Here is a 14,857-nt window from a genome sequence, read left to right on the forward strand (position 1 = left end):
CAGCAAAATACTAGTGAATCAAACCTAAAAACGTATGAAAAGGATTAAATGGTTTAACATCCAAAAATTAGTTAAGGTAATACAATATTACAAACAGAATAAAGAACAAAAACCCACATGATCATCTCAATAAATGAAAAAGCATTTAACAAAATCCAATACCCTTTTCATGATAAAAACACCCAAGAAACCAAGCACAGAAGGGAACTTCCTCACCCTGATAAAGGCCATCTATAAAAAACCCACAGCTAACATTATATGAAATTATGAAAGAATGAATGCCTTCCCTTACAATCACCAGCAAGATAAGGATATCTTCCTTGGCCACTTCTACTCAACATTGTACTGGAGGTCCTAGCCAAGGCAATTAGACAAGAAAATAAAATTAAAGAAATACAAGTTGGACAACAAGAAGTAAAACTATCTCTAGTTGTAGATGATATGACCCTCTATATAGAAAATCCTAAGGAATCCATTAAAAAACCAACTGAAACCAACAATTAGGCCGTGCATGGTGGTTCACGCCTGTAACCCCAGCACTTTGAGAGGCCAAAGTCGGGGGGATCACCTGAGGTCAGGAGTTCAAGACCAGCCTGACCAACATGGTGAAACCCCATCTCTACTAAAAATACAAAATTAGCCAGGCATGGTGGCACATGCCTATAATCCCAGCTACTTGGGAGGCTGAGGCAGGAGAATCACTTGAACCCAGGAGGCGGAGGTTGCAGTGAGCCAAGATCACTCCATTGCACTCCAGCCTGGGCAACAAGCGTGAAACTGCCTCAAAAAAAAACAAAACTAAACTAAACTAACAATTAAAACTAATAAATTCAGCAAAGTTGCAGAACACAAGAGTAACATACAAAATCAACTGTACGGTTGACCCTTGAACAATGTGAGGGTTAGGGATGTGGACCCCTCATGCAGTCGAAAATTTGTGTCTAACTTTTGACTCCCCCCAAACTTTTTTTTTTTTTTTGAGATGGAGTCTTGCTCTGTTGCCCAGGCTGGAGTGTGGTGGCACCATCTCAGTTCACTACAGCCTCTGCCTTCCAGGTTCAAGTGATTCTCCTGCCTCAGCCTCCCAAGTAGCTGGGATTACAGGTATGTGCCACCACTCCCAGATAATTTTGTATATTTAGTAGAGATGGGGTTTTGCCATGTTGGTCAAGCTGGTCTCAAACTCCTGACCTCAAGTGATCCATCCCCCCTTGGCCTCCCAAAGTGCTGGGATTACAGATGTGAGACACCACACCCAGCCAGCTCCCCACAAACTTAACCAACAAATAACCTCCTGTTGACTAGAAGCCTTACTGATAACGTAAGCAGTTGATTAACACATATTTTGTATATTATATATTATATGCTATATTCTCACAATAAAATAAGCTAGAGAAAAAATACTAAGAAAATCATAAGGAATAAAAAATATATTTACTATTAATTAAGTGGAAGCAGATCATCATAAAGGTCTTCATCTTCATCATCTTCACATTGAGTAGGCTGAGGAGGAGGAGGAAGAAGAGCAGTTGATCTTGATGTCACAGAGACAGTAGAGATAGGAGAAAATCCACATATAAGTAGACCCACAGAGTTCAAACCCATGTTGTTCAAGGGTCAACTACATTTACATACATTAGCAATGAACAATCCAAAAATGAAATAAGAAAACAATTTCATCTACAATAGTATCAAGAGAATAAAACACTTAAGGATAAATTTAACAAAAGTGCAAAAACTTAATCCTGAAAACTGCAAAAATTGCTGGAAGAAATTAAATATAAACACATCACATGTTCATGGATTGGAAAACAATATTGTTACAGTAGCAATACTGACCAAATTCATCTACAGATTCAATTCAATCCCTATCAAACTCCTAGCTAGATTTTTTTGCAGAAATTAACAAGCTGATCCTAAAATTCTTTTGAGATTTCAACAGATGCAGAATAGCCAAAACAATATTAAAAAATAACAAATTTGGAGAACTCCTACTTTTGTATTTCAAAACTTACTACAAACTACAGTAATCATAACAGTTTGGTACCAATCTAAGAACAGGAATACAGGTAAATGGAATAGAGTTGACAGTCAAGAAATAAACCCTCACATATTATGGTCAACTGATTTTCAATAAGGGTGCCAAGACCATCCATAGAAGAAGAGTCTTTTCAACAAATGTGCTGGAACAACTGGATGTCCACATGCAAAAAAAGTAAATTTGGACTCCTCCCTCACACCACACAGAAAATTAACTCAAAATGTACCACAGATTTAAATGTAAGAGCTAAAACTATAAAACTCTTAGAAGAAAATATGAGTACATTTTCATGACCTTGAGTAGGACAAAATCTTCTTAGATATGACACAAGGAACAACAACAATAACAACAAAAATAGACTTCATCAAAATGAAAAGCTTCTGTTCTTCAAAGGATACCACGAGAGTGAGAGCAAACCCACAGAATGAGAGAAAATATTTACAAATCATCTATCTGATGAGGGACTTGTATCAAGCATATATAAAGAACTCTTACAACTCAATAAAAAGACAGGTCATCCAATTAAAATAGGATCAAGGACTTTAATAGACATTTTTCCAAAGAAGATATATACAAATGGCCAATGAGTATATGAAAGATGCTCAACACTACTGGCCAACAGGGAATTGTAAATCAAAACCAAAATGAGATACCACTTTACACCTACTAGGCTGGCAATAATCAAAAAGACAGATAACAAATGTCAGCAAAGACATGGAGGAATTGGAACGCTGTGACACTGCAAATAGGAGTACTAAGTGGTGCGGCTACTGTGGAAAACAAAGCTTAAGGTTAAACAGAGTTACCTAACAGTTGTCAGATAGTTACCACATGACCCAGCAATCCCACTCAAGTATAAACCCAAAAGAAACAAAAACACACCAATACACTAAAACATACGCACAAATGTCACATTAGTCGTAACAGCCAACAAATGGAAACAACCTAAATGTCTATCAACTGACAGACAAATAAAATGTGGTACAGATAGACAATGAAATGTTGTTCATCTGTAAAAAAATGAATTAAATACTTATACATGTTACAACATGGGTGAACCTTGAAAACATTATGTTAAATGGAAGAAGCCCGTCAAAAAGAGCCCGTTATAAGATTCCAATCACAGGGGAGTCTAGAATAGGGAAATCTGTAGAGACAGAAAGTAGATGAGTGGTTGCCTAGGATGGAGGGAAATGAAGATTTACAGTTAACTGGTACAAGGTTTCTTTTGCGGCTGGCGAGAATTTTCTATAACTGATAATGGTGATAGCTGCACAACTTGGTGAGCACACTAAAAACTGCTGAACTGTACACTTTAAGTGGATGAATGATAGCTCATTAAAGCCGATATACAAGAAATCCACTGGGATGTGTGGAGGCAGAGGCAGAAGGAGTGCGAGGAAGGCTTATGAAGGTCCAAGTCCTCATTTTTACATTGAGGATGCTTGTGTTGATAAACCAAGAACTGAGGGTTAGGTTTTTAAGTTATTTAGCTTAAACTGGAAGTGGTTGAAATGATAATATCCACAAGAAAAACTCAAGGCAAACTGTAACAGTGGTTGCCGCTGCAGAGGTTTAGGGGCAGCAGGAGAATGACTTTTGTTTTTCTGTTTTGGAGACAGTGTCTCACTCTGTCGCCCAGGCTGGAGTGCAGTCGCGCGATTTTGGCTCACTGCAACCTCCCCTCACAGATTCAAGTGATTCTCCTGCCTTAGCCTCCTGAGTAGCCGGGATTATAGGTGCCCACCACCACGCCTGGCTAAATTTTTTTTGTTTTTTTAGTAGAGACGTGGTTTTGCTATGTTGGCCAGGCTGGTCTCAAATTCCTGACCTCAAGTGATCTGCCCGCCTCGGCCTCCCAAAGTTCTGGGATGACAGGCGTGAGCCACCGTGCCCTGGCAGACTTTTTACTTTATACTTTTCTATAATATTTTAACTATTTCCATCACATGCATGTCTATACTTCTTTTAAATTGTACAATTTTAAACAAAAGGTTAATTAATTATAACAGTAACTAATGATATATACTAAGTTGCCCTTCTCTGTATTGGTAAGATAGGGAAAAAAACGTACCAGAGGCTGGGCTCTGGCTGGGCTCAGGTGGCTCACACCTGTAATCCTAGCACTTTGGGAGGCCAAGGCAGGCAGATTACCTGAGGTCAGGAGTTCAAGACCAGCTTGGTCAACATGGTGGAACCCCATCTCTATTAAAAATACAAGAATTAGCCGGGCATGGTGGCGTGTGCCTGTAATCCCAGCTACTCAGGAGGCTGAAGCAGGAGAATTGCTTGAACCCAGGAGGCAGGGGTTGCAGTGAACTGAGATCACACCACTGTACACCAGCCTGGGCAACAGAGTGAGACTCCATCTCAAAGAAAAAAAAAAAAGGTACCAAAAACTAACAGTACTTAAATAAGAAAATCAGATTTTTTTTTAAGTGGTAAAAAATTAAATCTTGGAATCTAAATCCTTCACGTGAATATGTTTACCTATGGGAAGGCATTCAAGTAAGACCACAAAGAGAATGTTATAATTTTTTTTTTTCCCCCTGAGATGGAGTCTTGCTGTCTCCCAGGCTGGAATGCAATGGATCTTGGCTCACTGCAACCTCCATCTCCAGGGTCCAAGTGATTCTCCTGCCTCAACCTCCCCAGAAGCTGGAACTACAGGCACGCACCACCATGACTGGCTAATTTGTGTATTTTTTGTAGAGATGGGGTTTCATCATGTTGGCCAGGCTGGTCTCGAACTCCTGACCTCAAGTGATCCACCCACCTCCGCCTCCCAAAGTGCTAGGATTACAAGGCTTGAGCCACTGCGCCCAGCCAAAAAAAATTTTTTTCAAAAAAGGCTTCATAGTCAAACAAAGCAGTTCGGCCACAGTCCCTTAATCTTTAAGATAAAAATATTTTCTTTTTATTCACCTGCAGGTTTCCAGACAGATTACACAAGAAAACTCAGGCTGAGAAGAAAATCTGTTTCAAGGACAGTGTTGATTAATTGGCTGCCCCATTTTTACAAGTTAATGGTCTACACCTGGTGAACATGTCACTCCCTTTTGGGACTTCCTATGACTCTGTGGCTCTGTCCGTGCTGTGTGACAGCCACAAGGCCACTGCTGCTGCAGCGAGCCTCCTCCTCCCCGAGGGCTCCTGCGCCTCCTACTGCACCTAGGCACCACCTCACTCCACTTCTCCACACACAGCAGGAGGCCTCGCGTCATGGGTGCTGAGATCAGGTGTGACAGCTCGCTTATTCCAGGATTCACACCTGAAGTTTAGGTCTATTTGATCCTTTTCCTTCATGTGAGAGGACAGTGGGAGCTGAGCTTTTATGGTGAAAACCAAATAATGACAAGCATCATTTGCCTATTTGCAGGCGTACTATTTAAAGGTCAAATATTTATTATATGCAAGTTTCAAATATCACTCAGTTATACAAATGGCTAGTTCTACATATTCATTCTCAATGGTTTTCCTAAGGGAAAGTTTGGCCACACTTGCCGACCCCCTTGTGACAGCTGGCCTCTGCACCGAGAGGGGCAGCCAGGGAGCCCAGTGCCTCACTGCAACTATTGATATCATAGTCCCTCAAGGGCAACTATTCACCAAGGTGCCAGGGCCTGCCTCCCCATCAGAACCAGTGAGTTACAGTGAGTGGCACAGTGAATCTGCATCTCCGCAGCGGATCCCGGGCTCTGCCCGCAGGCCACTTCTCACCTCGCAGCTGGAGCTCAGCAGGCTGGTCCCAGGGCCACCCTGCACTCACTCACCTGCCACTTGTTCTTCCACCAGGTGTTCCAGGGGCAGCCGGATGGAGTCGTGTTCCACCGAGGAAGTAATGAAATGGGGCTTGGCCCCCTTCACTGGGCTGTGATGCCCACCCGTGTGTCCCTTTGAGGTCTGGTTTGCGTGGAAATGTTTCACCACAGAATGGATTACTAAATTATTTGACTGCAGAGATACAGCAAAAAAAGCATTTACAAAAACTGTGCTGAGGTAAGGGTCAGAGCAACAATTTCTGTTACTTAATTTCTTTTGTGGCTAACATCAAAAAAGCTTCAAAGAAATTCAACTTCCTGAGTTGGACCTTTTGAAAGATTTGGGGTTTTCCAAAATTCATAAACATGAGATTCATTTCCAGTTGATCATGTCTGTTTTATTGTTAAGCAAGATTATTAATTTTTAAGAATTTGTATAAATGTATTGTTATAAGTGCAGTTTGGTTATATGCATAGAATATTATGAATTTTTAAATTTTATAAATCTGCCATAAAGAGTATTTTGTCCAGCCACTCACTATTGGTGGGAGTATAAATTGGTACAACCTCTACTGTGGGCCATTTATCACATCTACCAAATGAGCCACATGACCCAGCAATTCTAGTTCTTGGACTTTTTCCTACAGCTACATTCACAGTGAAACAAAACAGTGTGTATAAAGGTTACTTATTAATATTAAGTGCAGCACTGTTTGTTACAGCAAAACCTTGGAAAGCCCTTAAATATCTATCAATTAGGGATGAAAAGGAATGATTCCAGGGCAACAATGACGGGGAAACCTTTATGGAAATAACAGTGCAAAGCAGTTACTTTACATATTACATTACAAAAATCCTATCAGCCACCTGGAATTTACTTAAAGGATATATACTAATTATCTCGAGCTAGTATGCAATATAGCAAGACCACACATTACTCTTTCTTTCTGAGACAGGGTCTCGCTCTCTTGCCCAGGATGGAGTGCAACAGCATGATCATAGCTCACTGCAGCCTTGAATTCCTGGGTTCAAATGATTCTGCCACCTCAGCTTCCCTAGTAGCTGGGACTACAGGTGAACACCACCACGCCCAGCTAATTTTTTTTTTTCTTTGTAGAGGTGGACTCTCCCTATGTTGCTCAGGCAGGTCTCAAACTCCTGGGCTCAACCAACCCTCCTGCCTTGGCCTCCTAAAGTACTGGGATTACAGACCTGAGCCACCACACCTGGCCTACTCTTTCTTTAAATGAAAATGTAGCAAAAGGGCATCACTTTCTGTGCATTTTATTATAACTCACAGTTAAAAGAATGTGAGTGTGTTCAGAAGCTTTACCTCGGTGCCCCCGGAAGTGAAGATTATATCTTGAGGTTTCCCCCCTATCATCTTCGCGAGGCTTTCCCGAGCTGCATTTATAATATCCTTGGCCTTTCTTCCTTGAGGGACCAAAAAGGAAATTCATTAACATTGCTTCACCAAGCTCAATCAACGCATCTAAAAGGACAACCAAATACAAAGGAATAAGAGGTCTGCGTGGGCCGTTCTAAGACAAAACCTGGCCCCTTAATGTGAGTACAGCAAAACGCTACAACCTAGACACAACCCGGCAAAGGGGCGGCCGAGACAGCAGCGAACCAGGGACCAAACTGAGAGTTATTAACTCCATGAGACCCAGAAACAAGCACGGGAGCCTGGCTAAGAACCTGGATGTCCCCCAAGATGTGGCTTTCTTCTTACCGGATGCTAGAGGGAGGGAAGCTGTGGCCATCTGCCTTGCTTCCCATTCATCAAGAGAGGAGAATGAAAGGATGGAATGAGTTGCAAACAACAAAAATAAGCAAAAATGGAACTCATGACTCCTCAACACGAAGTCCAGTGCCATATCTCATTTTCCATGTCGCCCACAGTGTACCTGGGCTACGAAGGTTACTGTCTCAGGGACACACCTGCTTTCAAACAGGGCTATGCATCCGGCCATCACCCAGTTTCACTGGCTAGAAGGAAAACACAGGAACCATGCTTGATGGGGCAAAGAAAGAAAGGCTCTGGCATGGGAATTCCAAAAGTTTCAGTGACCATTCTTAGTGTACACACCAGGAGTCCCCAAACTTTTTTGACCATTCAGTCTTATTTAAAAAAAAAAAAAAAAATTGAACAGGCACCACTAAAACATATACTATTACAAGACATCATAAAAAAGAGAAATATAAAAAGCTGAGGTAAAATAAATATGCAAAGTAATTCTGCTGCGCCTTAACGCTACTGTATAGATGTCAGTTTTAGTAGCAGTTTCCTAAACACCTAAGTGGTATTTAGGAAAACTCCATCATTTTTCTTGGTGACACTAAAAGTCACCGTAATAACCTGTCACCCTCACTCTCAGCCTTCCCTCTCTCAGTGGTAATGGTTTGGCTGCGTCCCCACCCAAATCTCATCTTGAATTATTGCTTCCATAATTCCCACGTCATCAGAGGGACCCGGTGGGAGGTAACTGCATCACGGCGGCAGGTCTTTCCCATGCTATTCTCCTGACAGTGTATCAGTCCCATGAAATCTGATGATTTTATAAAGGGGAGCTCCCCTGCACACACTCTCTTCTCTGACGCCACGTAAGACATGACTTTGCTCCTCTTTCGCCTTCCTCCGTGATAGTGAGACCTCCCCAGCCAAGGGAAACTGTGAGTCAATTAAACCTCTTTCCTTTATAAATTACCCAGTCTCAGGTGCATCTTTATTACCAGCATGAGAACAGACTAATACACTCAGGAAACGGCAACTCCATCCCTCAGCAGCCCAGGGCAAAAGCGTGGGCTCTTTCCCTTTTCATTCCCCGCCAATTAATCCACCAGCAAATGCTGTAGGCTCGGTGTTCAAAAGATCTTCCAAACCTGACTCTGCCTCTCCACCGACCAGCCACCAACCAAGCCAAGGCCACTGCTGTGATGTTCTCCTAGCAGGCCCCCACCAGGGTCCATTCTCCCACATAGTGGACAAAGTAATGCCTCAAAAACCCAAATACATTTTGGACACCGTGCTTCATCCCTCCCCCAGCAGGGTGCTGAGTACACAGCTGGTGCTCAGTCATTGCTGCTTACGCCAGCGGTTTCCAAAACCCCAAGGGCCTCTCACGAGGTCCACAAAGTTAAAACTGTTTTCATGATGATACTAAGAGATGAATTGCCTTTTTCATGCTCCTTTTGTCACAGGTATATGGTGAAGCTTCCAGAGGCTTCCGTCACTATGTGACTGCAGTGGGCTGGACGGGGAGGTCTGAGCACCAGCTATCTTCCAGCAACAGGCAGTAAAGAGACTTCCACATGCACAACAGTGCAACGCTCACTAGGTTTCTTCTGTTTTGCCGAAGATAGTTTATTTTTCATAAAAATTCATGAATGCTGAGCTTATTTTCAGGGTTTTTGTTTGTTTGTTTTGCTATTATAAGCAAGACTGTGATAAATATCTTAGGTATGTAAAATCTTTCCCCACATCTTCAACGTTTTCCTTAAAATAAATTTCCCTCAAAGACTTTAGATAATAATATTTAGGCCGGGCGTGGTGGCTCACACCTGTAATCCCAGCACTGTGGGAGGCCGAGGTGGGTGGATCACAAGGTCAGGAGTTCAAGACCAGCCTGGCCAAGATGGTGAAACCCCGTCTCTACTAAAAATACAAAAATTAGCCAGGCATGGTGGCACGTGCCTCTAGTCCCAGCTACTTGGGAGGCTGAGGCAGAAGAATCGCTTGAATCCGGGAGGCGGAGATTGTAGTGACCCAAGATTGCACCACTGCACTCCAGCCTGGGCGAGAGCGAGACTCAGTCTCAAAATAATAATAATAATAATAATAATAATAATAATAATAAATATTATTAAATAATGTTTAAATAAAAATATTGTGAAAATAATTAAACCACTCTATAAATTGATTTTTTTTCTTTTGCATTTCTATCTGAGTAGCAACAGAAAGTGAACTGCAACACTTTTGAGTTTATGGTTCTTAATTTGTGGAAACAAAGGCTATCAAGGAAACCTAAAAGCCACTGCCAGGCTTCATTCAGGTCCAGAACATGATTTCTCCCTGAGAGCGATTCCCAGACTTTTTCATGAGACAATGCCTGTCATCGGCATTTAATTATTCTCCATATTTCCGAGTTTAATACATCAGAAATTTCAATTATATTAGAGGAGAGACTGGATACAAGGCAATGTGCAGAAGATTAGCCAGAATAGACCAACAAATAATCCAACAAATAAGTTAATGAATGCTAGTATCTGAGCTGAAGGGCTTTGTTATTAAGTTGCTGAGAAATGTTTAATAAGCAAATGGATATGAGAACATATTAAACCTGTAAATGGTACACAAGTGTTACTAAATCGTATGGCCTGGCAATATTCTGTTTGAAGTTATTTTAGTTCATCATAATCCACAGTTAACATAGTTTATCTTCATTATCCCTAATAAACATTAAATAAGAAAGGTAAGACTTTAGCTTGCTCATCTGTCTGAAAAACAGAATGTAACTCTGTCATATAACTGACTTGAAGCAAATTATTCTCCAAAACCTCCAGTTTAATGCTCTACATTACAATAAGAATAAATTGGAAACAAATAAGAATATTCATAACTAAAGTAATTAATGAAAAAGTAATTTTCATCTTTAAAAAGGGCCAGGATTATATGTTATCCTGATGACCTAAAAGACATGTTTTGCAAATTCTGTAAGGATTGACTGAGCTAGATCTGTGAAGTGCTCCACAGGTGCTACTGACTGCTACTTCAAGGAACTCTCAGTAGACACCTTTCTCATCTGGGAAAGGGTGAAAGGACAGCATGTTAAAGATTAAACATTAAAGGTTAAAGACTACAGTATCGACAAGGCTCGGCTTACAAATGGGGACTTCTCAGAAAAGAAACTATCAAAAATTATAGCTAAAGATTTGCAGCTAACAGAAACCTATTCAAAACAAAGCCGTCACATGTGGGTGTGCAATTTCTCTAAGAGCGCCCCATCCCCATTATCTCCCATCTGTGAACACGTGCATCTTCTAGAATTACCTGCTGAATACGGGCTGCTGGGATTTCCCCAGGCTTCCCACATGGCCTCGGTCATGGCCTGGATAACTTCTGGCTCCAGGGGAGTGGTTGCATTATAGTCCATATAAACTTTCCTGAAGGAAAGAAAGCAAAGACACCCATTAAGGAAAAGGTGATGGCATATGGGAAATACGGCTGCTCTGTGTCTATCCCATCAGCAAGGGCAAATAATGTCAAGGGCACGGCGGTCCTCTGCGTAAGCACTGCAGGCATCCACAAGCTGCACTTGGGAATCTCCAGATCCGCACTACTTATGGAAAATGTATGCATAATTTCTAATAATCTAGTTTTTGTCAATTTCTTTTATAATTGATAGGACTTGGATTTTCATTTAGGTTTTCAAAATTTCTTTCTAGCAAAGTGCAGTGGATCGTGCCTGTAGTCCCAGCCACGGGGGAGGCTGAGGCGGAATGACCTCTTGAGGCCAGAAGTCTGAGGCTGCAGTGAGCTATGATGGTGCCTATGCATAGCCACTACACTCCACCCTGGGCAACACAGCCAGACCCAGTCTCTAATAACAAACACTCTTTCTACCCCTTGGTAGGATTAATGGTCTGCTGGGCCCAGATTACCCATCTGACTGCTGTAAAGGGCAGATCACCAGCCTCTTCCTTATGGAAGGAGGGGAACAGCTGCACATTCCCAAGGGAACTTTCCTGTCTGCTGTTTTAACTTCATCAGAGGTTCGCCTTATTTCCCCACACCCATTTTTGCGATGGCCTGTGGGGCTGGTGGTGACCTGGGCTTCTCCCTGGGGCAGGTGAACTTTGGCCCCAGACCTTGCACTTTCAGTGTCTTTGCCCAGAAAGACTACATGCCCTGCCCCCACCTTACTTTTTTAGGTCTTTGTTCCAACTTAGTCCTCTTGTGAGACCCCCTGCCCCGCAGCTTTGTTTAAAACTACAGCTGGCTGGGCGCGGTGGCTCAGGCCTATAATCCCAGCACTTTGGGAGGTCAAGGCAGGCGGATCACTTGAGGTTAGGAGTTTGAGACCAGCCTGGCCAACATGGTGAAACTCCATCTCTACTAAAAATGCAAACATTAGCCCTACTAGGGAGGCTGGGGCAGGAGAATTGCTTGAACCCAGGAGGTGGAGGTTGCTGTGAGCCGAGATCATGCCACTGCACTCTAGCCTGGGCACAGAGTGAGACTCCATCTCAAAAAAATAAATAAACCCACAAAACTGCAGCCACCTATGTCCCTCCCTCCCCAGCCTCCAGGTCCCCTTCCCGCCTTCCTTTCCCGGCAGCACCATGATCTGACACACTAGACTTGCTCCCTTAGTGTCTACCTTAATAGAGTGACAGAAGTATGGCTCATGGGCATGGGGGCTCTGTTTTTCTCACTGCCCTGTCACCAATGCTGAAGCCCATGGTTGCCACACAACAGGGGCCTGATTTTTATAAGATGAGAAAATAAATGCCACAGAAAGTACAAATTCCCTGAAAGATCCCTCACTAAGTAAAATTTATTTGTATATCTTTTTACTAATATCCAAAACCTTCGAAAGCCTTTAGAAAAATGTGTAGTAGTAGTCCTGCCTGATATTAATTTACCTAGTTTTTAAATAAAAAGTGCTTACACCAATCCACATGAAAACCCAGATACAATGACTAACTATGGCTGTTAAGCCACTGAGTGTGGACAGAATGCGCATTAGTTGTAATGAAGCATCTTTTCTGTTCAAAATCACTCAACAGGCTGTGCCCTGTGGCTCACGCCTGTAATCCGGGCACTTTGGGAGGCCAAGGCGGGCAGATCACCTGAGGTCAGGAGTTCAAGGTTAGCCTGGCCAACATGGTGAAACCCCATCTCTACTAAAAATACAATAAAATTAGCTGGACGTGGTGGCACGTGCCTGTAATCCCAGCTACTTGGGAGGCTGAGACAGGAGAATCGTTTGAACCCAGGCAGTGGATGTTGCAGTGAGCCAAGACTGCACCACTGCACTCCAGCCTGGGTGACAGAGTGAGACTCCATCTCAACTAAAAAAAAAAATCACTCAATAGGTACAAGGCTTTGACAAGTTGACTTGCCATCCTTTACCACTCTGGTACTAGTATTAATAGTCCTAGGAATCCCCCAGCCCGGCTTGACTTTGCATGTGTCCTTAAATCTGTTTTTCTTTCCTATAAATAAGCATCCAAAGTACCTTAGGCTAGCTGGTGTTTGTTGAGCGACTATAGCTCTTCAATCTGCTGCTGGGCTGAACAAATCTATGGCTCGAATTTCAGATTAATACTTTACACATTCCTTTGCTTCATTATTTGCTGCTTCCTTAAAATGCTATCAGTATTGGATGAGCAGGCTCAAGTTTGTTAGCTTCATAACTAAAAAATAAAAAGTCTTGGGAACCTCGCTCCACTGATTCCCTAGGGGATATTTTCCCAGATCCCTTCACTTTATTCCAACCAAGGTAGAATGCCAAATGTGTGTGCTTTAGGCCTGGACCCCTCATATCCTAAGCATGGGTAGCGAATGAGCTCACAAAAATGAAAAAGAGGGGTCTGGAAATAGAAGACACACAAACCAGAAAATGCATACCCCTGCCTCCTGCCCTTCTCGGACTTAACTAGTCTGGACACCACGTGCTCCGGGTCTCCGCTCTTCTCAGCGGTGGCTTTCCCCAGTTTCCTGCGGCTGGGCCAGTAGCCTGGGAGAACCCTTGATTCCCTTTCACCTGTCCCAGTGCACAAGCTTCCTACCAACGCATCCGTTTCTGGGTGCACACCACATCTCCCTCCTAGGTTGCTACAAGATCCCCAACTGGCTTCCCGGCTTCCTCTCGTCCCACGCCTACCCGCGCCCCTACTTTCTAGGAAGCTGCCAGAAGGGCTCCTTCAAAACACTTAAATTGCATCGCCCCGTGATCAACCTCCGAGGCCCCATAAGTCTCCGGATGAACCCCAAAGTTCTTCCCGGGCTCAGGGGCTCTGCCGGGTCACCTCCGACAAGTCCCCTGCCCTTCGCATCTGCTGTACCCTCTTCCTGGCAGGCTCTGCTTCCCCAGAACCTGCAAACCTCACCCCTGGAAGTCACTCGGGTTTCGGCCCCAAATTCACCTCTCCGTGGGCCCTTCCGGGGCCACAGCTCGCACCTGCTCCTCCTCGAAGCTCGCATCCCTGACTTAGGCCGACCTCGCGGACATCCGCGCGCGGGACGCCCCACGCGAGAGCGGCCACAGGCCGGCAGCCCCCTTCGTCCTCCCGCGCGGGACAATCGGCGACGGGCGCCGGCCGCTCCCCGCCCCTCTCCTGAAGGCGCGCACCTCTCCGGCGAGTTGTGTTTCCCGCAGCCGCTGGGCTTACTCGCCGCGGGTGCCGGCGCATCCCTCCCCGGCGCCACGGCCGCCTCCATCTCCGCCCCACTGCTGCCGGGTCTCCAGCCTCCTTCCTGCGGAGCGCTACAAGTCCCGAGCGCCGGGGAGGAAGCGGGGCCGCGACGCCCGGGCGCGCCCGGATTGGCTGAGCGAAGCACCCCCAGCCAATCCGCCCGCTTCACAGGGCCGCCGAGCCCCCAGCGGGGAGGCGGGGCTGCGCGGGGTCAGGTGACGGGTGGGGGCGGGGCATAGCGCGTCACAGAGCTTCCCGGGAACTGGGCACGAGGAGCCGCGTCTCCTGGGCCGGCGGATCCCCGCACTTTCGCTTCCGGGGGAGCCCCATGACCTTCGCTGTCTGGGGCAGGGCCGCCATCGGGCCGCGGCCGGTTAGTCGGCGGCTGGACCTGAGGATCAGAGGCGGCTGGGCAGTCTTGCGGATGCCTCCTTCTAGCCTCATGAGCGCGGGACCGTGCGCTCTGGGAGAGCCGGGGCCGCGCGGCCTTGTTCGCCGCGAGCCCTGGAGGGGAAGTGCCGGGACCGCGGCAGCAGGGCCAGGACCCTGGGGGGTCTCCCGCAGGCCACCCTGGACGGTGATGAGCAGGTCCGCTGGACCTGCGCGTCCGTTAGTCGGAGCGGCTCCACAG

The 14,857-nt window shown here is 44.9% G+C and overlaps 1 protein-coding gene across 7 annotated transcripts in view; it reads right to left on the bottom strand.

Moving 5' to 3' along the window:
* Positions 1-14,857, bottom strand: part of SCLY (selenocysteine lyase) — a 42,167-nt gene that overhangs the window by 24,078 nt on the left and 3,232 nt on the right. For 2 of the 7 annotated variants that reach the window (XM_032753312.2, XM_058436864.1), the window contains exons 1-4: positions 14,163-14,335; positions 10,856-10,968; positions 7,136-7,236; positions 5,815-5,995 (exon numbers count right to left, since the gene is read on the bottom strand). In XM_032753312.2, coding sequence (XP_032609203.1) covers positions 5,815-5,995; positions 7,136-7,236; positions 10,856-10,968; positions 14,163-14,251 — 484 coding nt within the window. In that variant the 5' untranslated portion in view covers positions 14,252-14,335. Of the gene's footprint in view, positions 1-5,814; positions 5,996-7,135; positions 7,237-10,855; positions 10,969-13,956; positions 14,135-14,162; positions 14,336-14,857 lie in introns of those variants that run through there. The other 5 variants (XM_032753351.2, XM_032753328.2, XM_058436868.1 and 2 more) reach the window with 5 other exon arrangements.

The sequence above is a fragment of the Hylobates moloch genome, unplaced genomic scaffold (genome assembly GCF_009828535.3).
Source record: "Hylobates moloch isolate HMO894 unplaced genomic scaffold, HMol_V3 SCAFFOLD_1, whole genome shotgun sequence".
Classification (NCBI taxonomy): Eukaryota; Metazoa; Chordata; class Mammalia; order Primates; family Hylobatidae; genus Hylobates; species Hylobates moloch.